Source organism: Oryctolagus cuniculus, chromosome 8 (genome assembly GCF_964237555.1).
Source record: "Oryctolagus cuniculus chromosome 8, mOryCun1.1, whole genome shotgun sequence".
Classification (NCBI taxonomy): Eukaryota; Metazoa; Chordata; class Mammalia; order Lagomorpha; family Leporidae; genus Oryctolagus; species Oryctolagus cuniculus.
In genome coordinates this window covers 84,200,415-84,228,137 of record NC_091439.1, presented here as the reverse complement: position 1 = coordinate 84,228,137, position 27,723 = coordinate 84,200,415, and the positions used below count along the sequence as shown (strand labels likewise).

Genomic DNA, 27,723 nt, shown 5'->3' with positions numbered 1-27,723 from the left:
TGCACGTAGTCCTTATCTGTTGTACTGCATATTTCAACCTTTACAAATGAGCTGTAAGGCCAGACCTGAAGAACAAAAAAGACATCTGTTTCTAATGTCTATTGTTTCCCATTTTTATAGTGGTGAAAGAATCTACATGCTTGGAAATTAATTTTATAAACCTAATAAACACATCCTACACATATTAATTATTCATACTCACTTTTTCATGGCTTTTGGGAGTCAACATTGAATATTTTTATGCTTATGAGAGGACAAAAATTGCAGTGCCTTTGGTTTAAGCATATTTATTCAATCTTACGACAACTCATTTGAGCTTATCAAGCCTATTAACACAGCTTTCTTGCCGGGTAGGAATGTTGGGGTGGTAGGCTTCTTGTCTTTGTGCAAGGCTGCATTTTTCACCCAGTCGGACTGATGCCTCAGGACATAGCTAGTGTAGTAAACATCAGGCCAAGTTGTGTCTGAGTGGTGGTGAGAATCCAGGAATCTAAATTTAAGGTATATCTGGATATATTTCCACTTCTGTTTATTTACTATCCACAAAACAGTACTAACGATATTGATTGTAAAAATTCTTCATCTTGGGCAGGTATTGTGGTACAGCACACAGTTACTACTCAGAGTGCTGTGTGGCAATCTGGCTGCTCTGCCTCTGATCCAGTTTCCCACTAATCTCCCTGGGGAAGTAGCAGTTGATGGCCCAAGTACTTGGGTCCCTGCCACCCACATGGGAGACCTAGATGGAGTTCCTGACTCCTGGTTTTGATGTGGCCCCTCCTGGACTGTTGAGGGTATTTGGGGAGTGAACCAGCAGATGGAAGATGTATCTCTCTCTGTGTCTTTCCAGGTCACTCTTTCAAAAATAATGACTAAATCATTAATTCTTTGTGTTTAGTTAAATACAGTAGGATAGTAACAGAATATCACTTTCGCAATGATTATGAGCAAAGATAAGATGAAAATGCCTGACTGAATAACAAAATAAAATTCTTCATACATTTCGCAACAGACAGGCGCTGCCCATGGACTCTGTGCCTGTCTCAGTTAGGCAATTGACAAAGGAAACTGAAATGAACCCAACATGCAATAGTGGTAACACCTGACCTTTTCGAGAGTCAACTTACTATGCCAAAGAAGCGTTACTTCGGGTCATCAAAGAAGGAGGTACCTTTCTCTTAAGGGAGGAGAGAACTTCCACTTTGACCATGGCCTTGTCTAAATATGATCAGAGTCGGTGAACTCAGGGGGCTTCCATAGCCTTGGCAGCTCATGACAAGAGCCTAGGGTGATTACTGACGCCATAAACAAGAGTGTCAATTTGTTAAGTCAACAACAGGAGTCACTGTGCACTTACTCCTCATGTAGGATCTCTGTCCTTAGCGTGCTGTACATTGTGATTTAATGCTATAACTAATACTCAAACAGTATTTTACACTTTATGTTTCTGTGTGGGAGCAAACTGTTGAAATCTTAATGTATGCTAAACTGATCTTCTGTATATAAAGATAATCGAAAATGAATCCTCATGTGAATGGAAGGGGAGAGGAAGTGGGAAAGGGGAGGGTTGCGGGTGGGAGGGACGGTATGGGGGAGAAGCCATTGTAATCCATAAGCTGTACGTTGGAAATTTATATTCATTAAATAAAAGTTAAAAATAAAAAAAAGAAGCGTTACTTAATTTTAACTAAAAGGCAGACAGATCTAGAATGAAGTGTCAGGTAACAATTCACTCTTCCCCAGTACCCTGTACAGTGGTGTTATAGCAAAAGCTGAAGCCCATGATGTTTGCCCAGGGAATCTGGACACCTTTCAGAGGATGAAAGATCAGAATCCGATGCCAAATACAGACCTGAAGACATTCGTGAATCTTTCTTAGCTAACAACAGCTCCTGCATACAGTAAGTAGCAATCGAAATGTCATTTGCTATGTTTGAGTATACTCAGTAGAAAACTGTTTGCCCCAGTCCGGAGGACAATTTCTTTGCAACTAGATATTTAGGGTTACTACTGCTGAACTCAAAGAAAGATTCTCTGCAGCACAGTCCTGCTCATCCCTTGGTTCTCAAAACCAGAAGTTAGCTTCCTTGTCTCTGCTTTCTCAACCAGGCTGAGTATGGGAGCTGGGTGTCAGCGAGTCAACACTTTCATTCCTTTAACAGAGATTACTGTCCCAGGCCCTGCCTTTTACCCTCACTGGATTCTAGATGACTTCTCCTACAATAGACTGTCTACGCTTTCTCTCCTGCTTTGTGTAATTTTGCACTAGAATATCATTGCAGTAACAGTAAAAATGACCAAAATAGTAGTGGTATAAAGGAGTTGGAAGTTGGCTTCTGTTTTTTAGGCAATACCAGTTGGAGCACAAGCAGCTGAGGATTCTACAAAGATTCTAACTTTTCAATGTCGTTTCTTCCATCCTCTCTTGAGCTATTGCATTCCACCTGCTGCTACCATATCTGTATTCCATTCAGCAAGAAGAGTGGGACTTTCCTCTGAAGGGTATGACCTACAAATTGCATTACTGTTTCCACTCACATCCCATTGGCCATAAATCATCCTCTAGCCACATCCAACTACAAGAGAGGCTGAAAAACCTACTCATTAGCTGGGTGGACATATGCCCAGACACAGCTTTTGTTATTTAAGAAGAACAAAACGAATCTTTAACCTGAAAGTTTCCTTCACTCTGTCACAAGAAGTCAAGAAGAAATATACTTGGCTTAATGTACTTTGTCTCAATAACCAGATGCTAAATGTATAGCGAAAGATCTAGCCACATCAGGAGTGATCACATACAAAAAACCCAAGACTATTTATTTATAATCATGGAAATCACAAGGGCTTGTTTTGCTAAGAATTATTATCTTATAATTCTTCCATTCAGGACCTTTAATATTTTTGGAAGAAGCAGTAGGTCACGGGCTAATTTGGGGGCTGGCTTCCCCATCTTCTTGGGTCACTGAGAACCCTAAATAATGAATCTTAAGTCTCAAGTCTATTCTTACAGAATCGATGCTGTTGGTCCAGACTCACTCATGACATTGTAATGTAAAGTTCAATGATTTCAACAGGACTGTGGTTCAGAAGACTACTCTTACAAAATGTTTGCTAACATTCCTTTGATAAGAAAAATTGACCAGCAGTAAAAGGAGCTAAAGATTAATTTGTGAAAAAGACATCTATTCTTTCTTCCCACAGATGTCTCCCAACTGTGAAATAAAGCAGCTCTATTGTTGATTCTAAACTCATCAGTTCCTTTCTTTTTTATCTGTTGTTTACCCAGTGACTTCCACCTGACTCCATCAGTCTCCCCTCTACTTGCTCAGAAATACAGAAGGCTCAGGGAGTCTTGTTTACTTTCTTAGCCTCCCTTCCATTTAATAACACCACTTTCCTTCAAAGTGGTTTTTCTCTCCATTTCCCTCTAGTCAAATCAAATAATGCATTCAAGTTACATTTCTTTGGATCATGGCCAAGTCTGTCTGTGGCCTAAATTCTTTTGAGAAAGGTAGGTCGCCACTGTCAGGGTCACCGGCAGTCCCTAATCCAAAACAACTCTTTCTGCTTGTGTACCTGGAGGATACTATACTGTTTGCTGAGGACATGGCACTTTATAGGGTTGTCTGGACCTGCTATGGTCTTCACAATGCTTTGCCAGTAGCATAAATGAGAATTTTGTAGGAGGGCTTACTAGGTGAATTTTACATCATCTTGCAATGCTGCCTCTCTCTATCTCTTTAAATCCTTGCCTTTGTTTCCATCATCATTATCTAATTCTCTTTCTGTAGTCCACCTTGGATCTCTTATTAATTTATTGAAATCCTGAAATCCTTTTCGCATTTACTGTTAGCCTGCGCAACCTCTTGGGAGTACCATGTTTATCATCTACAGTACTCTGTCTTAATTCATCCTCAAGAGAGTTTCCTAGAAATGACAAAGGAAAGTCCTCTGGTCGAAACATTGTAGGATTTGGTGGGATAAAGTCAGCTCCAGCATTCACAACACAATCCTTGGCAGTTGCAAAGGAAAAAGAGACAAAGCTCTAGTATATCCCCAGGAAATCTCATGACACGTATTTTTAATATTTGCATTTATATTTACATAAATTTGTAAGTTCCACTCAAAAGGTGCTGACTCAGATCTTCTTTATCTGAGGATGGATCCTCATATATGCTAAGTTTGCTCGCCTATATACTGAGTAATTTCTTTGTTTCCCTTCCTGTTCCAGGGGCTTCCTCCTTTATTCCCACTTACCCTCTAATCATAGCCATTAAAGAAAAGACTCACCACTTGATTTATCCAGTTATAAGATTCAAGTTGGCTCCAAAATACTCTTTTTTCTATTATGAGCTTGCCCTGGATTCTTCTGTTTTTGAACTGGAAAATTTTACAAGACCCTTCCTCTCACCACAACAAGAAAAAAGTAGTTCCTGATTCAGCGTGGGGCACCAGATCTCAGGTGGCAGAGATCCTAACAGGCCAGCCTCACACTCAAAAGAAAGTTTCTTGCAGAGAAGGAGAAGGTTTGGATTCTGGGTAGATTGATGCTAACTGTCAAGTATCTATCCCAAATGCTGCCTTCCATTGATCCCTATATAATTGCAGGTTAGCCTGGCTTATATTTTCAGTGTCATTTTCTTCCCTCAGGTGGATGAATATCAGAGCTGATTACACATGAATTCAGAAGAATAATCTGTAGCAGATGCATTAGGTCCAGAAGCCAGAACTATGAGAAAAGAGAGGGCAAGGGTATCCATTGAAAGTAGTTCTACTCAACCCAAGACAGTCCTGCTGACACCATACAGGTGACCTACCTGCTGATTCTGCCCTGGTTGGGAGGAAGATCTAATAGTCACACAGAGGAATCATAGCACTAACCCAAGAATGGCCATACTGGTCCCGCTTCACTTCCAGTCTCTGGAAAGCTTTCTAAAAATCACCCCCTAACCTTTCTACATGACTGTTTCTGTTCCTCATCAGGTCTAGGAAACCACTGAGTAAACTCAAGACCATCTATTGGTTTGAAACGAAATTGAGCCAGAAGAGCCTCCTTCGGGGGTTCATTGACTTCTGACCTCAGCCTTTGAAATGCCTTCTCTCCATCCCCATGACAAAGTGGTGGTCTATTTAGAGCCTATATAAACAAAGGCAAAGGATGCTGGGAGGGGACAATGGTGGGGCAAGGCAGCGAATGTTGGGACAGTTGCCAACTTGTTTTGTGACATTCAGGGCATGTTTTGTTGATTGGTTATCTTGGTGCCAAATGACACTCTTGTCACTTTGAACTGGAGTCAGCAGACGGGAAGTGCAGATTTCTCTGAACAAAAAGTTCAGAAACACTGTCCCAAGAAACTTGGGCTGCTCCCCTGCTACGCCTGCAACACGTCAGCCCTGCTGACAGCGCAAGCAGGAGGCTGCTGGTCCACCCGGGATTTCACACCCTGCACACAGCTGCCTGGGCAGGAATTGCAGCCAAGGCAAATTTACCAAGAATTAGCTGGGAAAATAGACTCATTTCCTTTTAAAAACGTTAGTTCTCTCCACATACAAGGGTATTTCAAAAAGTTTGTGGAAAAATGGATTAAAAGACAGATTTGGGTGTAAAACGTTCCTGAAATCTATGCATAGCTTATTTATAATGCTCATTTTCTGTGAACTTCGTGGACATCTCCATGTATGTAAGTTAAAGGGAAAAGCCCTATTTAAAGGAATTTTATTTAAGCTTTCTTAGCAGTGACTATGTCTCAATCTAGATGTTGGATTGTGTGTAGGCTGGGATGCACCACAGTGGCAGAGGGTGGGGAGGCAGTGGTCGTTCTGTTAGGTTGGGCCTTGAAAGGGACCGTGAGCTACTGAATTGAATTTTGCTTCTCTTCCTGAAATAGGTCATCTTCTCATATTTCTTGGATTAAGCAAATTGGGCATTTGGTTTCTCTGAGTTTTTTATTTAGCTTTTCACTCATTCAATTCATTTCCATTCATTACTCACTGAGTGCTTGGGTATAGGTTTAAGGCTTTTTCTATAGATTTATACTACATTCTTTAGTATTTGTGACAGTGCAATAAGGCAGGTAGTATTATCATGTTACTTTCAAGGGGACTTGCTCAAAGTCAGACAGGCACTGGGATTCGAACCCAGGTAGGCTGACTTCAGACAACTCAGTTCTTCCCATTGGGCTGTACATGCCCTGTTGGGATTGACAGCTGGGAATGTGATCCAAAACCAAAGAAGCAGTTCAGGAGTGCATCTGTAATTTCCAGAAGCAAAGTCTTCAATCCACAGATGATTTAAATGAAAAATACTTTAAGAGAAGTATTGCATACTGTTTGAATTTCACACTACGGTGTCAATGACTAAAAGTACCCTCTTTCTTTCTAGCAAGTTCTGATAGGAAGGGAAAGATGGGCCAAAGAGGTGACAGATGGGAAGGTTAAAAGAAAATTGGGAGGTCTTTGGAATGGAATCAGAGGCAGGTACTGAGGCCAGGGAATCTCAGGTGAGCATTTCTCAAACTCAATGTTTTGCCTAGGACAAGTCCCACTAGGATTGACCAAACAGTTCACATTTGGGAATTTTTTCAGCCACTTTTATGCGATCAATTGGTTAATTTCAGCCAAATAGCTCAAAACAAAAGAAATGGCCAGTGGGCTCAAATCACACTGGTCAATGGGAAGCAGATTCATTCTTACTTTGCCTGTTGGCTTCTCAATCAGAGGGCTTGTAAAGCAAGCTGGAGTCAGGCTGCTGTACACAGAAGGCTTCCATGGCTGCTCCTACGAAAAGCAAAGCACAGAGGAAGAAATCTTAGGGCTTTAACTGGCTCTCCAGCTGCCTAGAGCTACTTGCCTGCTACTCACAACAGTGCCTCAGGCATTTAAACTGAAGAGCTGTCATGGAAATACCTGAGTCAGCATTTTTTCCATGACCTCTTCAGTTTGCAGCCTGTGAAAACCCATTTAACTTTGTACAGGGGCATAATACAACATCATTTATGAGATTTTGAAAGAATCCATACATGGATATTGACAGAAATTCAAAACATTTTCATTTTTATCTGTGAAGGCATCTTCCTAGAATAAAAATCAGATTATATGAACCATTAAAAAAAAACTGCACTAAGATCTCATTTCTTAGAAACGATGAACACATGTAAACCTCTGTTTTTCAAATCTTTGCTTCCTTATGGGGTGATTTTTAACATTCTTTACAGATTATTGCAAACCTCCCAAAAGAGCCTTAACTTTGTCAGCTTCATTTCAAACTTGGCTGCACAACTGACCCTAAATCTTCAGCCACACTGGTCAGTGTGTTGGTGGAGAATAGTGCCCGGTTTGTGCCTTTGTTGATGCTGCTCCTGATTTCTAATTCTTCAGTACATGCCTTTGAATTCCTACCTGTCCCATTAAGCCCAGCTCAAGTTCCTTAGGAAAGAGTTCATGACTTTCCTGTGTTTCTGATTGGAGTCAGAACAGATTTCTCCCTCCCAGAGTCCCACGGTGCTATCACTAGAGAACTTGTCACACTGCCCGTAGGGAGTGTGGACCATCGAGGGCAGGACTAATATCTTAGTTATGTTGCAGCCTCTCCAGTCTAGCACAAGTCTTATACAATGGAGGAGCTGTTTTCTCTTTTCCAATTAGAATACACTTTCTTTTCATAAGCTGAGTCACTTTATGCCTTTACTGATTTCCAAAATACCCCACTGAATCCAACTGTATGAAACTCCCAGTCCCAATTTTTATTACACAAATTTCTCACTCTCTCTTCTCAGTCTTTATTAGAAGAGACATCAAGAGATTTGTTACCGAAACATTTTAACTCTATCAATGCACCCCCAGAAAATCAAAATGAACTTTACACTTGATCTTAGCCAAAAGGCCGAGAAGCGATCAAAATGAACTTTAATAATGAATCAGCAAGTGTTGACCCTTCCCCACTGCCCACTGTCCAATTAATTGGCTGTGTTTCTTGAGGAAAAGGAAGATTTCTCCATGGTCTCAGCCAAGGAATGGAGTGTGCCCTCTGGAATCTCTACCCTGCTGTTCCTAATTAGCTTACCCCTCCCTACCCACGGCAAATTGCTTGTCCTGTCAACCAGGGTGGCCCTGCCTGTAAACGTGGTTTGTGTTATTTACACTGCTCTCACATGGCATTGGGAGAGTAGCTGCAGAGTTATCTGTGGCCTGGAAGGGTCGTCCGTGGTTCCTGAGAAGCCGCGCAAAGCTCTGAGTTTTTCTCGGGGTCTGAAAGCAGGGGCTCTGGTTGGATTGAGAGAGGTGTGGATTTCTGCCCATGAGGAGTTAAACTGAGACCAGAAACTCATTTCACAGGTCATGTTCCAGCCATCAAAGTGTAATTACCATCAAACCCCACTGGCGCAGGTCCCAACCATATTAATGAATGCACAGATGAAAGTTCCAAAGGATTCCATTACCAACTTCCACCTTCCAGAGATAAAAAGACATTGAATGGCACCAGGGAAAAGGCCAAAATATATCAACTTGAGACAGCATCTTTTTTTTTTTTTTTTTTAAATGAAAATAACAGTCTCAGTGTTGAACAGGAAACATGATTCTGCTTTGAGGAAGTCAATCTGCGGAAGCAGTAGATGAATCTGCAGAACTCTGCCCTTCAGTCTGAGGCTGGTCCGGTTGCTATGGCAACGTGTAACTAGCTTTCTTAGGGTGCTGTGCAGCCTGATTTTCTTTAGACCACGCGCAGTCCCTTGATACGTTTGCTTTGGGTATACTTAAAACTACAACTACCCAGCAGTTGCAAAACAAAGAGTTCTTACCTATAAATTATTTGTTTGGTTAAGACAGGGTGTTACAATTCTAGGCCACACATAAAAGGGAATTTCTGAAATAATGGGCATATGGGCGAAACACAAAGTAGTGGTGGGTATATAGATACTATTAGATGGTGTGTCCTTCTCCTACTCTCTGCCCTCGTTTTTAGGTTTTCCCCCCAGGCAACTGTTGTTGGGGTAGGCATGGAGCTCAGTGACTGAGTAGCTGGCCTTTACTGTTGTCCCCTGTCAAGGCACCATTTGAAGAATGTAGGGTGTGGGTGCTGAGAACAGACCTGGAACAAGGAGAGGAGTGAACTAGAATTTGAGAGCCACTGTTGAGTCCTTGGGCAAATCAGTCATCCCTTTCAGATCTCTGCAAAAAAAAAAAAAAAAAAAAAAAAAAAGGCAAAAAACAAAACAAAACAAAAAAACGGTGGGGGGCAGACATTGCCCCCTTTTCTCCTTCCCATAATAAGTTTCAAGCACTCCAAAAAGCTCCTGAACTTCTCTGACACCTTCACATGAAAAGTGCCTGGTGCTACTCTAGGATTAGACTCCTGCACGAGATCTTGAACTGCATGTAATGACACCTTCAGTGTTCACCCTGGTTCCTGAAGTAGCAGAGCAGCTCCTGGTGCAAGGGAACCAAAAGACATAGGTTTCCAGGGAGAAGAGACATCGGGGGTCCCTGGCAGGCTCAGCTTGCTGGTTGAGCAGTGGCAGTGGCGTGGGGAGCCCAGCAGGGAAGTAGCTAGGGAAAAGTGAGCTGAGCCCTCTGCCATCCCTTCACCATGACTCCACCCTCTTACCTGCCAATCTAACACACCCACTCTTCCATGCTGTCTCAGGCGGGACCAGGAAGGAGCAGATGGCCACGTGGAAGTTAAGCTCTACACAGAGGCATCATGAGAATCTCAGAGAGCCCCACACATGCTCCACTCCACCCCGTTTGTCTGTTCAACTATGCTGCCATCCTGTGTCTCGAAGAAGAGACTGATACCACGGGAGGAGCCCTTCTTTTGCTCTTGACCATGCTGCTTGGGGGTCTCTCTCTGGCCTTCCCTGCCCCCCTCTTCACAGGCAGCTGTCTGACCCACTCTCCCCGTGTTGAGTGGGCCACACTCACAGAGGAATGCATATTCAATCTTTCTTCCTTTTAAATAGATTCTGCTCTCAGCTGTGCACAGTGTTTATGCCTCTGCTTGCTTTGAATTCTTATCTCTAAAGAAACTAGAATAAAGGTAAAGATATATAAGCCCATAACAGGATCACACCAAATGTTACCTGCTTTGGGTGCATCCCCAGCAACTTAAAAGACCTAGCAACAGTAAAGGAAGGGATGCATACTTCACTCCATATAAAACATGGCTCTTGTGCCCATCAACCGCCTACCACTCTTCCCCACACCTCAAGGCTAGGAACACTATATCATGTTTTGAAATGGAAGCAGATTCTACCATAGAGACTGCTATTCCTCACTGCAGCCTCGCCTTGTCACTCATTATTTATCAGAAGCAAAAAGACCTGCACCCTGCATGCATGTGGAGTGTGCATTCTAAGATGCGTCACAAAGCACTGCACTAGCTCCTCACGCTGCTCAAAGCCACACAGCTGCTTCGGGGACCTGGATGCTCAGGGAACTGAGGCGCTTCCAACACTCAGCTGAGGAAGGAGAAAGATCTTGGAACAATGGGATCTCGGTCATCACCCCTGCCCTGGTCCCTGCTCTCTCTTGCCCCCAGCCTGGCTGCTGAGGCAAACCAAACAGTGATTTGGGCTCACCCCACCCACCCCAGCTGGAGTTCCTTCCTCAGAGGGTCAGGCAGACAGAGGTGAGGTGGCCTTGGGAAGGGAGGAGAACTGGGTGGAGGGCAATTACACGTTGACTCACTCAGGCTTGACCAGACTTCCTCCCATTTTCTACCGACGAGTACAGTTTTGGTGAACTGAAGTAAATTGTGCCTACCGCCACGTTTTCCTCCTGCCCTTTGGGCTATTATCACACACTTGCAAGCAAAGGAGGTCCTGGGGGAGAAGAAACTCACCCATGGTCTGGTTTCTGAGTTTTCTAGGCAGGATCCTGTTGGGGCCTGACCTGCTTACACACTCTTCTGCACTTCCCTGGGGACCCATTGCCTTTAAAAGCACTGCGAAAGTTTTGCATTTAAATTTCCATTTCCTGGATGCTTTACACGCTGATTTTTAAACTGTCCCTTGCGTGTTTACCTCCCTTCCTGATATTTTATGCATCTTCAGTACCACCTGCACCTACCACAAGGCTACCATTACAAAGAACATTACAACAAGCGCAGTGGAAGCTCTCCAGGTTAATGGGACGTCGGAAGGCAGCAGGTGCACTCCCTTCACCACACTCCCACGGCTCGGGGTTTCCTGCCAGGCTTGCCCAGATGCAGGTGTGTGAGTGAGACTATCACCTTCATATGCCCTTGCATTCACTGAGCCTCACGTCTTGCCTGTTCTCTGTGTAGCTGAACAATCTTTGGATATATACTATTTAGAAATGACACAATGTTCCATTAACAAGATAGAGTATAATGCATTGGGTAGCCTGATATTTTTTTATTTCCATTTTCCCTATAATTAATTGTTCTGTGTGTGTGTGTGTGTGTGTTTTGAAGCATTTTTTTAGAATATATTCCCAGAACAGCGTACCTGAACCAATGTTACAAACATTTTGACAGCTCTTATTATTTATTACACAATTATTGCCTTTCAAAAGGATTGGGCTGGTTGTCATGGCTATCCCCAACTGATCCATCAGGTACATATGTATGACTGTAAACACAAACACACTCATGCACACACATGCACACTGACTTTTTAAACAGCAAACTTGGGGCCAGCATTATGGTGTAGCAAGTTAAGCCGCCACCTGCAATGCCAGCAACCTATATGATTGCCAGTACGAGTCTGAGCTGTCCTTCTTCCAATGCAACTCCCTGCTAATGCACCTGGGAGAGCAGCAGCAGATGGCTCGAGTCCTTGGGTCCCTACCATCCATATGGGAGACTAAGATGGAGTTTAAGCTTCCTGGCTTTGGTCTGGTCCAGCCCCAGCTGTTGTGGCCATTTGAGTAATGAACCAGCAGATAGAAGATCTCCTTTCTCTTTCTCTCTCTCTATCTCCCTCTCTCTGCAACTATGCCTTTCAAATAAATAAACCTTAAAAAACCCATAGCAAAGTCATGAGGAAAATTCCATAACTCAACTCGTGTTCATAGATGAAGACACTGAGAGCCACAGAAGTTCAGTAACTCACACCCAATGACCAAGGTCCTCTTTACTGGCTTCGAGTGCCTACACCCAACATGCGCCAGCTTTTAGTGAGTAATCCTGACTATGTTTCTATCCCATGATTTCTTTAGTTGTGTCACAGTAAGTCAATGAACGTGGAGTCAGAACCATGGGATCTAATTCCTGCTCTGTCCCTTAATAGATCTGGGACCCTGAGGAAGCTACTGAACCTTGCTAAGCCTCAGTTTCCCCAAATATAACATCAGATGACATAAACCCTATAGGAAGCAAAGGAATTTACATAAATACTACTATTATTTTATATGTTACTAAAAATATTTATTGCTTTTCTTTCATGGTGCTCTCTCCAGAGTAAAATAACAAGTGCCTATGATTCTCTATTATAATTTAATATATACATCTCCTCCACTGTTGCCAACTAGCAAAATCTTATCCAAATACTGTAACTGCTCTATGATAACTTCACAATTTCTATGTAATATATTTATAAGAAATGTAGAAGTTTATAAAAATGTTTAATGAGAATTACAATTGTCAAATTATAAAAGGTACATAATGGAATATGTCATTTATTAAATAAATTTAACTGAGTATACTTGTTTTTAAATATTAAACACATTTATGTTATAAATTATAAATTTTAAGTTAAATATTTATTAAATATTAATTTTTTCATCTACTTAAAAGGCAAGGAGACAGAAAAAGAGAGAGGGAGGGAAAGAGGGAAGGAGATCGGGAAGGAAAGAGGGAGGGAGAGAGGGGGAAAGAGAAAGAAGGAGAGGGAGGGAGACAGACAGAGAGAGAGATCTTTCATTCACTAGTTCACTCTCCAAATGGCCACAAAAGCCAGGGCTGGGCCATGCCAAATCCAGGAGCCCAGAACTCCACCCAGGTCTCCCACATGGGTGGCAGGACCCAATCACTTGAGCCATTATCTGCTGCCTCCCAGGACACATTAGCAGGACGCTGGATCAGAAATGGTGTAGCAAAGACTCAAACTGGCATTCCAGTAGGGGAGGCAGGTGTTCCAAGTGATGACTTAACCCACTCTGCCACCATGCCTGCCCTTAAAATGTTTTAAGGTACTCAAGTATAAGTTGATAAAGGAAGTAAATGGTAAATGCTTATAAAATAAGTATTCTGCCTCGAAGGTCTTTATAAGTAAAATAACAATGATTTAGTGAGAAGCACACTGGCCTCCCAGTCTAAAGACCTGGATTGAAAACTAGCTTTGACACATATTTGGAACACAACCTCTTTGAGTTTTATTTCTTTAGCAACAAAAAGCAAAATGCATAATTAGCTTTTAAAAAATATTCAAAAAGGCAATATATCTGGAAACAACCAACAATCTCTGATCTCTGTCAAAAGAGATCTATACAAAATAGATACCTCTTTGGAATGTCAAAGGCAAGACTTCTGTGAGTTACAGCGCATAACAGTGCATTCTCTTGTTTGATATGAACTTAAGATTCTTCAGGAGTTCAGGAAAGGTAACAAGGGAAATGAAAATGGGAAGTCATCTATACTAATGTGAGAAATATCACTTAGGAAAAAAATCATTCTCTTCAGTTCCCCTAGGTCACTGGATGTCAACTTCATACCCAAAATGATCCCAGAAGAATGAAGTCTAAGGGGCCCTGAATTAAGTTTGCAACAGTGCTTTTAACAGAGGTAGGAGTCAGGCATGCAACAACTTGCATTTCTGAATATGGGAGTTACTTGGCCATCTGAAGCAATTTTGGGAAATGTGTTAATGGGTAGCAAGCATGTTATGGGCTGAATTCTGTCCTCTAAAATTCATAATTTGAAGTCCTAACCCTCAGTGCCTTAGAAATTAACTACATTTGGAGGAAGGGTCATTAAAGAGGTAATCAGGTTAAAAATGTGGCCACCATGGGGACGGCAATGTGGTGCAACAGGTTAATCCTCCGCCAGCAATGTCAGCATCCCATACAGGCGCCAGTTCTAGTCCTGGCTGTTCCTCTTCCTATCCAGCTCTCTGCTATGGCCTGGGAAAGCAGCAGAAGATGGCCCAAATGCTTGGGCCCCTGCACCTACATGGGAGACCCAGAAGCAGCTCTGGGTGCCTGGCTTTGGATTGGCCCAGCGCCAGCCATTGCCACCATTTGGGGAGTGAACCAGCAGATGGAAGGCCTTTCTCTCTGTCTTTCCCTCTCACTGTCTGTAACTCCACCTGTCAAATAAATAAATATTAAAAAAAAAAAAAAACTTAAAAAAAATGAGGTCATCTGAATGTGCCGTAATCCAAGTTGACTGGGTGTTCTTACAAGAAGAGCAGATTAAGGAGTGGACATTTGACTGAACAGCTAAGACACCGTGCCCCATGTGAATCCGTGAGTTCAATCCCTGGCTCTGACTCTTCACTCTGCTTCCTGCTAATGCGTACCCTGGGAGGCAGCAGTGATGGCTCAAGTAGTTGGGTCCCTGCCACCCACAGGGGAGAACCAGATTGCATTCCAGACTCCTTGCTTTGGCCTGGCCCAGCTCCAAACTGTTTGCAGGCATTTGGGGAATGAACCATCCAACCGTCTATCTGTCTCTGTCTTTCTACCTGTCAAATAAGTATTTCTTTAAAAAAAAATCAGAAGAGGAGATTTGGACACAGATATAACAGACGGATGACCATGCGAAGACACAGGGAAAAGACAGCCATGGATAAACCAAAGAGAACAGCCTTGGAAAGAACGAACCCTGACTGTACCTTGATCTGGGGCTTTCAACCTCCAGAACTGTTGCAATTCCTGCTGTGTAGGTCACCCAGAATGTGGTATTTTATTATGGTGACCCTAGAAAAGTTACATAACACATCCTAGCCCAAGGGAGTCTCAGTGTCAGTGGAGAAGGCTTCCAGGCAGGAGGAGGTTGGCACAGGAAAGGGAGGTTTCAAAATGAATGGAGCAGAGGGTGCCATGTTGACCAGCAACAAAGCGGATGCAGAGGTGTGACTGCAGGGAGTTCTGGACCTCAGTACTGAGTGGGCACCAGGGATACCCAGGTGAATAAAATGCTGTCCTTTTCTCAAGGAGCATCCGCCAAGTCTAGTGGGAGAGGGAGGTAAACCGGCACTGCATCAAAGGAGCAGGAAACACCAAAGACAGAGGCAGGCAGAGGTGCAGTGCAGCAAATGGAGGGGCTTGCAACGCACCCAGGAGAGAAGCTGCCTGAGGCTGAGAGGCTTCCAGGAGGAGGTGGTGCATGAGCTAAACAGACAGAATAAAGGGCAGGCAGGCAAAGAAGTGGTGTGGGGTGGGAGGCGTTCTTAGTCCATTTTGTGCTACTATTATGAAATGCCCGAGACTGAGCACTTTATAAAGAAAAGAAGTTTATTTAGCTCCCAGCTCTGGAGGCCCAAGGAAGTGGGACCTGCATTTGCTCATCAAGGGCCTCCTGGCTTTTATCCCAGCCTGGTATTGGCATCACGGTGGGAACACTTGCAAGAGGCAGAGTTCCCACGGCCAGAGAGGAAGCAGGAGACAGAGCTGAGACAGCTGACTTTCTTTCCAACAACCCATTCCTGAGAGACTGAATCTACTCTGAGAGACCAGCAGCCATTCTTTCCGGAGGTCAGCCACGTCCCTGTCACCTCCCACTAGGCCCCTTCTCTTAAACTGTCAGCTTATCACCGCCATCCAAGGAACCAGACTTCCTACACACACTGAAACCACAACCAAACAGCAGCAGGAGGAGGGGGAGAGTCTGGGGACAGCAAGAGGTTTGTGGTGGATGAGGAATCAGAAAAACCATGCGTGCAAGGAAAGAGGTGTGGGATAAAGGGAATGCTGAGTGTGTGAACCGTAGGACTGGGATGGCGAGAGAGGGTACAGGAAAGACACACAGGAATCCCATGGTTCTTTCATGGCAGGGTTTCAATGGATTACTTGGAGAGCAGACAGAAGGAAGCATTGGAGTGGAGGAAAGATTGTAAACCGGGAAACTTTGGGCGGCTGTTGCTGCCAACCAGGAAAGATAAGCTAATGCCTGGATGTCGAGACTAGCAAAGTGGCAGGAAGTCTAGAGGAGACTTAAGGAATAGTGTAGGACTGAAATAATCGGAATTTACACAGAAAGTGGATATTGAGATAGGGTTGGTTATGGTCAGGTTCCTAGAAGGAAAGAAGTGAAGACCCGAGTACAGAGTCTCAACAGGATTATAGGAAAGGGAAGGACATCGGAAGGGTGGAGCTGAGGGACCAGGCGGGGCTTCTTTGAGGCCGGTGCGCCTCTGCACCAGAGGCACAAGGAACACTCCCCGCTGTGGAGCTCTGGCTTTAAATGTACATTCTTCGTCCCCCCACACACCTATTTTTTTTATAAAGCAAGGTTGGCTTATGTATTTTAAAGAGAGAGAAGGATAAGAGAGAGAGAGAGAGAGAGAGAGAGAAAGACAAGAGAGAGAGAGAGATTAAGATTCTATATAGGGCTGGTGCTGCAGCACAGCAGGTAAAGCAGCCACCTGCAGTGCCAGCATCCCATATGGGCCAGTGCCAGCATCCCATATGGGCGCCAGTTCAAGCCCCGGCTGTTCTGCTTCTAATCCAGCTCTCTGCTATGGCCTGGGAAAGCAGTAGAAGATGACCCACGTGCTTGGGCCCCTGCACCTGCGTGGGAAGATCTGGAGGAAACTCCTGGCTCCTGGCTTTGGATCAGCTCAGCTCCTGCTGTTACAGCCAGCTGGGGAGTGAACCAGTGGATGGAAGACCTCTCTCTCTTTCTCCCCCTCCCTCCCTCTCTCTCTCTCTCTCTCTCTCTCTGCCTCTCCTTTTCTCTCTGTGTAACTCAGACTTTCAAATAAATAAATAAATCTTTTTTAAAAAAGATTCCATCTGTTGGTTCAATCCCCTAATGCTTGAAACATCCCAGGATAGACCAGGCCGAAACTCCACCTAGGACTCCCTTGGGGGAGGGAGAACAGAGTCTCAAGTATTTGGGGCATCATCCAATGCCTCCCGGGGAGCATCAGCAGGAAGCTGGATTGGAAGCAGAGCACCCTGGACCAGCCCTCTGAGAAGAGATGTGGGCATCCCAAGTGCTGGCTTCGCCCACTGCACCGCAATGCCAGCCCCAGTTGGAGAGGCCTTTTAAAACATAAATGTAGCTGTGACCCTCCCACGGTATTCTCTTTCCCTTGCATCAAACACTGCAGAAGTTTCCCATGTTCTGAGACGCAGACTAACATTTCACCTGGGCCTAGCAGGCCCTTTCTGCTCAGGCCTCCTCCTGCTTCTCTGACCCACACCGCAGCATCTTCCTCCTCCTTTCCGTGCCTGAAATGTCAGCTTCTCTGCTGTCACAGAACTTCTGCTTGTGCTCTTCAGTCTTCCAGAAGCTTCCTCCTGTCCCCAGACCCCACTGCTTACTCCCCTTTAAGTGGGTCTGTTCTCCCTCCAGCAGGCAGCTCCACATGCACTTTCCACTGGGTTATTCTGACTTCCTTCTATACTCCCTTCCCACAATGCATTTCTTCTTTATACCCTTCATCAAAATGGCAATCAATCAGGGCATTTGTTGGCGTGTATGCTTGTGTGACTTTTTTTTTTTAAAGATTTATTGATTTATTTGAAAGTCTGAGTTACACAGGGATGAGAGGCAGAGAGAGAGAGAGAGAGAGAGAGAGAGAAACAGAGAGAGAGAGAGAGGTCTTCCATCTGCTGGCCAACTTCACTCCCCAATTGGCTGCAATAGCCGGAGCTCAGCTGAGCCAAAGTCAGGAGCCAGGAACCTCTTCCTGGTCTCCCATGTGGGTTCAGGGGCCCAAGGACTTGGGCCATCTTCTACTGCTTTCCCAGGCCATAGCAGAGAGCTCAATCGGAAGTGGAGCAGATAGGTCTTGAACTGGCGCACCCATGTGGAATGCCAGCACTGAAGCCGGTGGCTAAACCCCCTACGCCACAGCACTGGCCACCTTGTGTGACTTTTAATAAAAGGGCACATATTATTAATCTCCCCATGACACTAAGCTCCCCAAGGATCAAGACCACCTCTGTTCTTGTCCTTCACTGAATCCCCAAACTCGAGCACAACACCTGGCATTTCACAGGCACGCACAAACATTTCTTGAGCAAATAAATGAATAGTTGAATAAACGAATGGGTGAATTCTTAAGACAATTCTTAAAGGACAAGGAAGAGAGGGGCATGCAAAGACAAGGCAGTAAGATTTTCCAGGCGGGGGGTAAAAGCACTCGTATAGAGAGACGAGAGGGCAAACACACGTAAGTAACCGCCAGTTCTCTGAAAGGTCATAGGCTGCACGGGAAGCTGGAGAGGCGGGAAGGGCCTTCACCATCACAAAGATGCAGGAGACCAAGGAAGCACCTGGATTAGCCACGTGCTCTGCAAGGAACGGTCCAGTGTCGTGGTGAAGAAGGGATTAAAGGACTGTGGGGCTGGAGGCCCTGAAACTGGGCAGTGTCCTGGAAGGAAAGAAAGGTAGTGGCATTTGGGGACATAGAGAAGGCCAGGTTTAAGAGAATCGGTGTATTGCTCTCAGCACAGCTAATTACGGAATGATACAAATGCTTTCCTTTACAGGACTTGGCACAGTGCCTGTCAATGCTTTCACTCCATCTTCTTTGCCTTTTTTAAAGATTTATTTGTTTGTTGGGGTCGGCGCTATGGCACAGTGTGTTAATGCCCTGGCCTGAAGCACCGGCATCCCATATGGGCACCGGTTTGACACCTGGCAGCTCCACTTCCTGCCCAACCCTCTGCTATGGCCCAGGAAAGCAGTAGAAGACGGCCCAAGTCCTTGGGCCCCTGCATCCATGTGGGAGACCAGGAAGAAGCTCCTGGCTCCTGGCTTCGGATCGGCACAGCTCCGGCCATTGCGGCTATCTGGGGAGTGAACCAGTGGATAAAAGACCCCCCCCCCCTCTCTGTCTCTCCTTTCTCTGTGTAACTCTGACTTTCAAATAAATAAATAAATCTTTAAAAAAAAAACAGTGTTACTGAGCTGTTTAAAAAATAAAAAGATTTATTTGTTTGAAAGGCAGAGAGAGAAAGAGAAAGAGAGAAAGAGAGAGAGAGAGAGAGATCTGTCATCCGTTGATTCATTCCCGAAATGTCTGCATTGTCTGGGGCTGTGTCAGGCTGAAGCCAGGAGCCCGGAACTCCATCCACATCTCCCATGTGGAAAGTAGGGATCCAAGCACTTGGGCCGTCTTCTGGTGCTTTTCCAGATGCAGGTAGCTGGATCAGAAGTAGAGTAGCCAGGACTTGAACCAGCACTAATATGGGATGCCTGTGTTGTAAGCCGTGGCTTAACTCACTGTACCACAATGCTGGCCCTGTCCATATTCTATCTCTATCCAGATCCACGTGAAACTAGAATTGTGTCTTTTTAAAAAATATTTCATTATTTGAAAGGTACAGTGACAGAGAGTGTAGGAGAGAGAGAAGGAGAGAGAGGGAGAGAGAGATATCTTCCATCTGCTGGTTCATTTCCCAAATGCTCATAACAGCTAGGGCTAGGCCAGGCTGAACCCCATCTGGGTCTCCCACGTGGGTGATGGGTGACAGAGACCCCAGTATTTGGGCCAACTTTTACTGTCTTCCCAAGCACATTAATGGGGAGCTGGACTAGAAGCAGAGCAGCCAAGACTCAAACAGGCACTACAAGGGGTGGCTTAACCCGCTGCACCATAACACCTGCCTCCAGAATCCTGTGTTTGAGCAGAGTACAGATGCTTCTAGAGATTGAGAGACGAATGGGAACAGAGGGTGTCCATCAATGGCACAAAAAGTTTGTATACTCATTGTGGATGCTGACTCTCATCCTGTAGCATATTGTTTTGGTCCAGAGCAAAGGAACAAAACATGCAGAGGTAGTGTAAATAAATAAACAAGACAAATAAAGATAGTAGGGGGCAGCGCTGTGCTGTAGTGGGTTAAACCTCTGTCTGCAGTGCTGGCATCTCATTTGGGCAGTGGTTTGAGTACTGGCTGCTCCACTTCCAATCCAGCTCTCTGGTATGGCCTGGGAAAGCAGTGGAAGATGGCCCAAGTCCTTGGGCCCCTGCATCTGCGTGGGAGACCCAGAGGAAGCTTCTGGCTCCTGGCTTTGGACTGGCCCAGTTCCAGCTGTCAAGGCCATTTGGAGAGTGAACCAGCAGATGGAAGATCTCTCTCTCTCTCTTTCTGCCTCCGCCTCTTCCTCTCTGCAACTCCGCCTTTCAAGTAAAAATAAATAAAATCTTTAAAAAATATATGTAGTAGATATCCTTCTGTATGACACTTTGGCAATACACTGCCTTCACCATAGCTTTATCAGGGCCCAACTTATGCACTTGTGACCTGTGCAGTAGCATGGGGCTGGGCACTCAGAAGAGCCTCAGGCCTGGTATGGTGCTACGCTGTTGCCATTTAAAAATTATTAATTTTTTCTTTAAAATTTTGCTTCAGTTAGCAGAGAAACCAGCAGTGAAGCCCAGTGAGAAATGGAGAGTATGCATTTGCAGAAGAGATAAACACAATGTGTTTATCTGCTGTTCCCCGCACCCTATCTAAGAGACTTTGCAGTATTCTCTGAACACAAAATTCCAAGGGGAACCATGATGTGTTGGGAGTTCAGAGACACAAAGGAAGTGCAAGGTGAGTATGTTATGGCTGTATCTGAATAACAAAGACACTGACAGCCTCAAAGAGGATGCTTTGCATTTGAACCAGAATTTGCTTGGAATGCAACATGAAGGCAATGGTATTGTAAGAAATACAAACAACCAAGGAGCCTATCACATCTTTTCTATTCATGCTACTTTCCTGTATTGACCAACCAACCACTTCTGCGGGAAACAATGACACAGAAGGTAAAGAAAAGCTGGGATGATCCGTAGTTCTTTCCTTTCAGCAAGCCTATGATAGAGAGTGTGGGTAGAAAGTGTGTGTATCAAGGAGTGGAATAAAAACAGGGCAGCCGGGCAGTGTGTCCACTGCTCTGTCAAGAAAGCAATCCATATGCATGGAAAAACAGCTGAATGTAAACTGTATAATTTCCATGATTCTGCATATGAGTGAAGTGCTTTTATATTTACATTTAGAGCTGCTGATGTGGCACAATATAAAGAAAGAGAAAATTCACACCAATAATTTAAAATTTTTCTTCACTTAGAACATCAAATAGAAAATTTTTAAATACCATGATAAATTCAGACTGCTGTAAATACTTTTGATTTCAGCTCTTGAATGGAACATTTTCCCTTGCTTTTCGGACAAAGGGCCCCATAGCAACATTTTGCAGGGGCCTGCAAGTGAAGAAGCCAGTCCTGCTATAAGGGGAAGCATGTCCAGGCGAAAAAGCACAAGGGCCAGCACTGTGGTGTAGCGCGGGTAAAGCCGTTGCCTGCAGTGCTGGCATCCCATATAGGTGCCGGCTCAGGTCCTGGCTGCTCTTCTTCCAGTCCAGCTCTCTGCTATGACCTGGGAGAGAAGTGGAAGATGGCCCAAGTCCTTGGGGTCCTGCACCTGCATAGGAGACCCAGAAGAAGCTCCTGGCTCCTGGCTTCGGATCAGCCCTGCTCTGGCCATTGTAGACATTTGGAGACTGAATCACAGGATGGAAGACTCACTCACTCTCTCACTCTCTCTCTTTCTGCCTCTGTAACTCTGTCTTTTAGATAAATAAATAAATCTTTTTTATTCTTTTTTTAAAGAAAGCACAGGCAAGATACCCACCAAGCCCACTGGGAAGCAGTTGCACACACAGCTGACTGACCCCCTGGAAGCTGAGAGTAGAAAGGTGGCTACCAGAGTGTGGGGATGGGGGAAGGGTTGATTAAGAGGCCCTAGGTTATAGTTGTATAGGAGAAAGGATTTCTGGTGTTCTTTTCCAGTATTGGGTGACTGTAGACAATGTATTGGGCATGTTTTCTAAAAAGCACGAGGGAAGGATTTTGAATGTTTTCACCATCAAGAAATGATAAATGTTTGAGGAGAGACATGTGTTTATCCTTATTTGAACATTGCACTATGTATGCAGGTATCAAAATAGCAGATGGTACTTCATAGATACATATAATATTTTTAGATATTTATTTATTTATTTGTAAGGCAGTTACAGTGGTTATACACACACATACACACACATACACACACACACACAGAGGGGAAAGAGAGAGAGATCTTCCATCCACTGGTTCTCTCCCCCAGTGGCCACAAAAGCTAGGGCTGGGCCAGGCCAAAGCCAGGAGCCTGGAATTCCACTTGGGTCTCCACTTGGATGCAGGGGTCTAAGCACTTGGTCCATCCTCTGCTGCTATCCCAGGCACATTAGCAAAGAGCTGGATCATAAGTGGAGCAACTGGGACTCAAAATAGTGCTCATATGGGATGCTGGTATCTCAGGTGGCAGCTTAACCCACTGCGCCACAATGGCGACCATAAATAATACAACTTTTTATGTATCAGTTGTATATATACAACTACTTTCTGACCCCCTAAAAGACAAAGAAACAAATTAAACTGGACAAAATTCGGTCGTATTTTAACAACTGGTTTGTCTATCTGAACTGCCACGGCATGCTTGGCTTAACAGGTGAGACCTGCACTCACTGACAAATTTATCTCGATAAAAGGGTAGAGGACTCTGACAGCCTGTACTTGATACACTGCTGTGCTTTTCCCAAGTCAATGTCCAGCTCAAGTACAAGTGACAGAGAGAGTCACACTGGGTTCTAAAATCAGTAGCAACATCTGTCTGGACACTTTTGAGTTTTGTGTAGTCCAAGCACCTGTGTGTATTTGAACTATAGGTTCCATGTAGGCCATGGATTCTGAGACTAGCTAGACAAATGTTTATTGCCAAAGATGAAATACATTATTGGTACAAGATTTTATGTAACACTAAAATAATACAAAAATGAAAATGCCCAGACATCCTTTATGCTCGAACTCAACTTCTCACATCTATAGGGCTTTTCCTTGTTTCTCTGCCTTGTAGTGACTCTTAGATTCAGTTCTCACTGATTCCTATAAGGAACATCCCTGAACATAGGTAGCATGGAAGATACTTCCATCAGTCTCCTCTTCTTGAAGTTAAAAATTGATCAGAAATATTTTAATATGTCTAAGAAGTACATATCAGTAAAAACATTCCTAAATAATATAGCTCTTAACTAGTCTTCCTAGAAACATCTTGTGTTAGGGAAATCCAGTGGAGTTATTTGGCAGATGATATGCAGCCATAACCCACAGGCATAACTCCCTGGAGAGCAGGGAGGCAGAAAGGTGCAAGCCACCCCACCCATTGATCCCTGCACCTGGACTCTCTTCTCCAGGGAACACACATTCACTCTGTGCTTAGTAATTAGCGAAAGGCTTAACGTGCAAATTACCTTGGGAGATACGGCACATTGGTTTTAATTCACAATAAGGGGAAAATGACTGATAAACTCTCGAAATAAGGTCCTGGGCGTGAAATAGAGCAGAGAGGAGTAACCAATGAGTGTAATGGGGAGGAGGGTGCTGTGGGGCACCCCATACTGTGTGTGCCCCATCACTGAGGTTTGACCTTCCCTGACTGCACGTTCCATACCACAGTGATTTATGAGCCACAAGCAGACCTCCCCATTTTAATCTACTGTTTAATGGGGCAAACACATAAAATAAATGCCCCTAAACATACTGTGTCTGTTGCAGGCTCTATACCGTGTAATCCACATTACTTTAGGTATTTAATCGTGATTATGTTTCTACTGGTCAGAAAGAGAAACAGTGTTTTGTGGAAGCAGCAACTGGCCCTTGATGACTGCAGAGCCCTCCCCGGGGCTGGAATTCAGGACAAGATCCAAGGTGGCTCCTGTGTGGACAGGAGCAGGGAGGCACCTGCTGTGTGCTCATTTTGCTCTTATTAAGCCAGCTGTGCCATTTTCTTTGTTGAGAAGTGTGATCTATTATCCAAACTGCATTGAGATTGAAGAGCACAGAATTGAGCATCAGTAGGTCTGGATTTGAGACTTTTCTCTTTCTGATTCCTCCAAAACGAAGTAAAGATACTATTACTGCTTCTTGTACCTCCCCTAACCACCTCATAGCTTTATTCTTAAGACTAACTCCTCCTTGGAAAGACCCAGTGATGGAGGCATATTTGCCATTGCCTTTCATTCTTGAAGCAATACTCTATGCAAGAAAGCAGATGAGCCTGTCTCACAAAGTAGAATGTATAGTATCACACACAGTTTGTCTCTCTCCCCCTCTATCAAAAAAATTTGATTTACAATAATTTTCTCTTAGGGACAGAATGCATGATGGTAACATTTTTATTTTAATTTTCCTGTGGGAGCAGGCAAAAATCCAATATATGGGATGTTTCAGGATATTGTCATATCTGCCCTGTGTCTCTTAGTGGACCTGGCTTCCTCTCACATCTCACAGCAAGGTGATCTGGGGCTTCCCAGAACTCCAGGGCCAAAGAGGACAGAAGCTACCTGCACCTTCCTGTTCAGCAACCTGGAGGTCAGTAAAGACTCCATCGATGCAGAAACCCTCCCACAGCCTCTCCCACACATTACCTCCAAAGGAAGTTGCCATCCTAGTTTCTAAAGCCAGGATTTTTCCCCTCCTATTCTTGAACTACATTAAAATGAAGTTAAACAGAATAGATTCTCTTGGATCTGCGCTGTTCACCATCATGAGGCTCGCGATACCAGTGTGCATGGCTGCAGTTCATTCATTTTCTTTGCCCTGTGGCACTCTGCTCTGTAAACACTCCACACGTTACCCATTTCACTGCTGATGGACATCTGAATTGTTCTCAGTTCGGAACTATTACAAGTAATACCATTATGAGCATCTTTATCCATGCCTTTTGGTGCATACATGCTCATGTTTTTCTTTTTTTTTTTTTTATTTATATGACAGAGTTAGACAGTGAGAGAGAGACGGAGAAAAAGGTCTTCCTTCCGCTGGTTCACTCCCCAAATGGCTGCTACGGCTGGCGCTGTGCCGATCTGAAGCCAGGAGCCAGGTGCTTCCTCCTGGTCTCCCATGCGGGTGCAGGGGCCCAAGCACTTGGGCCATTCTCCACTGCCTTCCTGAGCCACAGCAGAGAGCTGGACTGGAAGAGGGGCAACCAGGACCAGAACCCAGTGCCCATATGGGATGCCGGCGCCGCAGGCAGAGGATTAACCAAGTGAGCCACAGCGCCAGCCCCCCTCATGTTTTTCTATGGGGTATATTACTGGGTATTGAATTTCTGTATCATAGATTCCCCATATATTCAATCTGAGTAGACAATGCCAATAATTTTCCAAAGTGGTTATACCACCATGAGGTCCACCAAATGTATACTTCCTCTAATGGTATCTTTTAATCACATTTCTTTTTCTACTTACATTAGCCAGAGCTGTTTCTGTTGCTTTCAAATAGAAACTTCACAAGACATGTGACAACACCAGAGAGAGCTAATCCAGGTTTAGGAAAACAAGGAGAAAGATCCTGAGGTCATTATGCAAACCCCGTACTATTTACCAAGCAGATACTGTGTGCATGTACACACACACACACACACACACGCACACTGATTACCTGAGATTATTTCTGGCTATCTTCCTTATTTGACAATTTTACACAGGTACTGTGGTAGGCAAAACTCAATGAAGTAGACTGATTAACATTTACTAGGAAATTGACATTTAATAAGTTGAGATAACTTGGTTAAGATCAGGAGTAATTAATGATGAATCAGGAGGAATATGAACTCAAGATTATGTGGCTTCAAAGACTGTGCTGTTCACCAATGGACCACACTGATATCAATTCACTTGAAAGCCAAGAAGAGTTGATTAACTTATGGATGCTATTTAGAATAGAATATGTTAACTCTGATATTAAACAGCACCAACCAGGTTCGTGAGTTCTTTATGCTTTCCAGTGTCTGTGTAGACTATCCAACACAAGGCAGTAGATGTGTCATGAGGATGACAGAACATTCCAGGGAGTGGAGTGCATGACAAACTGTGAATACTCTCCATTACCGGCAGTTACTGGTGCTGCATTCCAACTGAGCTGAAAACAGTCTTGGGTAATAATGGTAACTCATATTCTGAAAATATTTTGCATCTCTAAAACACTGCAGATCAGAATGCCACCAGGTCATAAACAGCAATATGTTTCTTCATGTCTCCACTCTTCTTTTTAAAAGATGACTTTTTTCAGGGTGCGTGGATAGTAGAGAAGAAATATAATCCCGTTTGTTGATGTGCTCTGCTTTATTTCATTCTTCTAGATACCTACTAAATTTGAATCAATTTATCAAAACACTGTATTGCTTTAACATGAGAATCTGAGAATTTTATAAGTTGTAAGATTGATGTGTTTTGGTTGGTTGGTTAGCATGGAAAGGTGTTTGACCTTGTTGAATTGTTATGTTGGTGGCGGTTTCTTGATGTTTGATTGTCATAAAGTGTTCCTGGTCCATAACCCCTGATAAGTGCTTCAGGGACCCTTTGTTCAAACAAAGAGAATTCCTTCTTTGGATGGTGTTTCTCTTGATTCTGCTTTTAAGTTTGTGATTCTAACACACGAGTAACATAAAAAGAAAATTTCACAAATAATTAAGATTTGCTTCACAATAAGATGACTGTGTATCACATTGCTACACCTATGAACTCAAACAACACCTAAAGGCAACCTTGGAACCGCCTAGAAATCAATAGTACTGATCAGTCCTTAAAACAAAGAGCTTCCCTTGGCCAAACAGACAAGGGTAGAGTGGAAGAAGAGTGGAAATGTTTTCTGTTTGCATTTTATTTAATTACATTGTTTCATAAACCAATTCTGTTTTGAATACTCCTGTCTAAAAATTACCATTGAGCAGCTACAATAGCATTTATTGCCTGCTGTTTATAATTTACAAGCGATTGCCAAATGCAAATTGTGCAATTAATCAGCCCTGAGGAAAAGCGGTAACTGTGCCCTCCATCCAAACGCAGAGCGAGTCTGGGTGTCAGTGCTTTCTGCTCCTGCAGTGCGCACCAGGGTGGCTGGTTCGCGGCCACATGCATACCAACCATTGCTCCCAGGGGTGCCACTTCAGGCTTCAGAAGGTGGGCAACCGACTTCTTGATAGATTACAGCAGGTGAGTCTGAACACCTTCGTGTGCTTCACCCTCCACCATGTTCCCAGGCAGGGAGACACACCTTGCCATCGTCAGAGACACAGAGCCGCTTCTGAGAAGGCAGGCACAGCAGAGATGCAAAGCCACTCCTGCAACTGCGGGAAGATGTAGACCGAGCGAATGAGCATCTTTCAATCCTCAACACACAGAAAGGACAGTCTATTCTGAGGGTCCCCAGAATTTGATTTATAACCATTTAAAAAATTACTTCTGAACCGTGAAAACACCCTCTCACTAGTTAAAGAAAGTTTGAGGTAGGAATTAAGCTCTTGATGGGGAATGATCAATTGAGGTTCTGAATTTTTTGAAAAACCTAGCTACAAACTCTGAGAATGAGCTGCCACTGCTGGCCTGGAACCTGGTATTTAGGTATTTGCAATCTGATGTTTAGCTCCACTGAATCACTCTCTAATTCCTTCTTGCCCAATGTATAATTTTAATGGATTTTCTTGATTCATGAATTAAACATGGCAACACAGCCATTATATTCTTCTTAGCTGTTTCTTTTTAAGTTTAGAGAT

General features: G+C 44.0%; 1 protein-coding gene across 2 annotated transcripts in view; it reads right to left on the bottom strand.

Moving 5' to 3' along the window:
• RASGEF1B (RasGEF domain family member 1B) overlaps window positions 1-27,723 on the bottom strand; it is a 653,322-nt gene that overhangs the window by 190,882 nt on the left and 434,717 nt on the right. For both annotated transcript variants that reach the window (XM_070047975.1, XM_051820184.2), the window contains exon 4: window positions 6,694-6,777. In XM_070047975.1, the coding sequence (XP_069904076.1) occupies window positions 6,694-6,777 (84 nt within the window). The remainder of the gene's footprint in view (window positions 1-6,693; window positions 6,778-27,723) is intronic.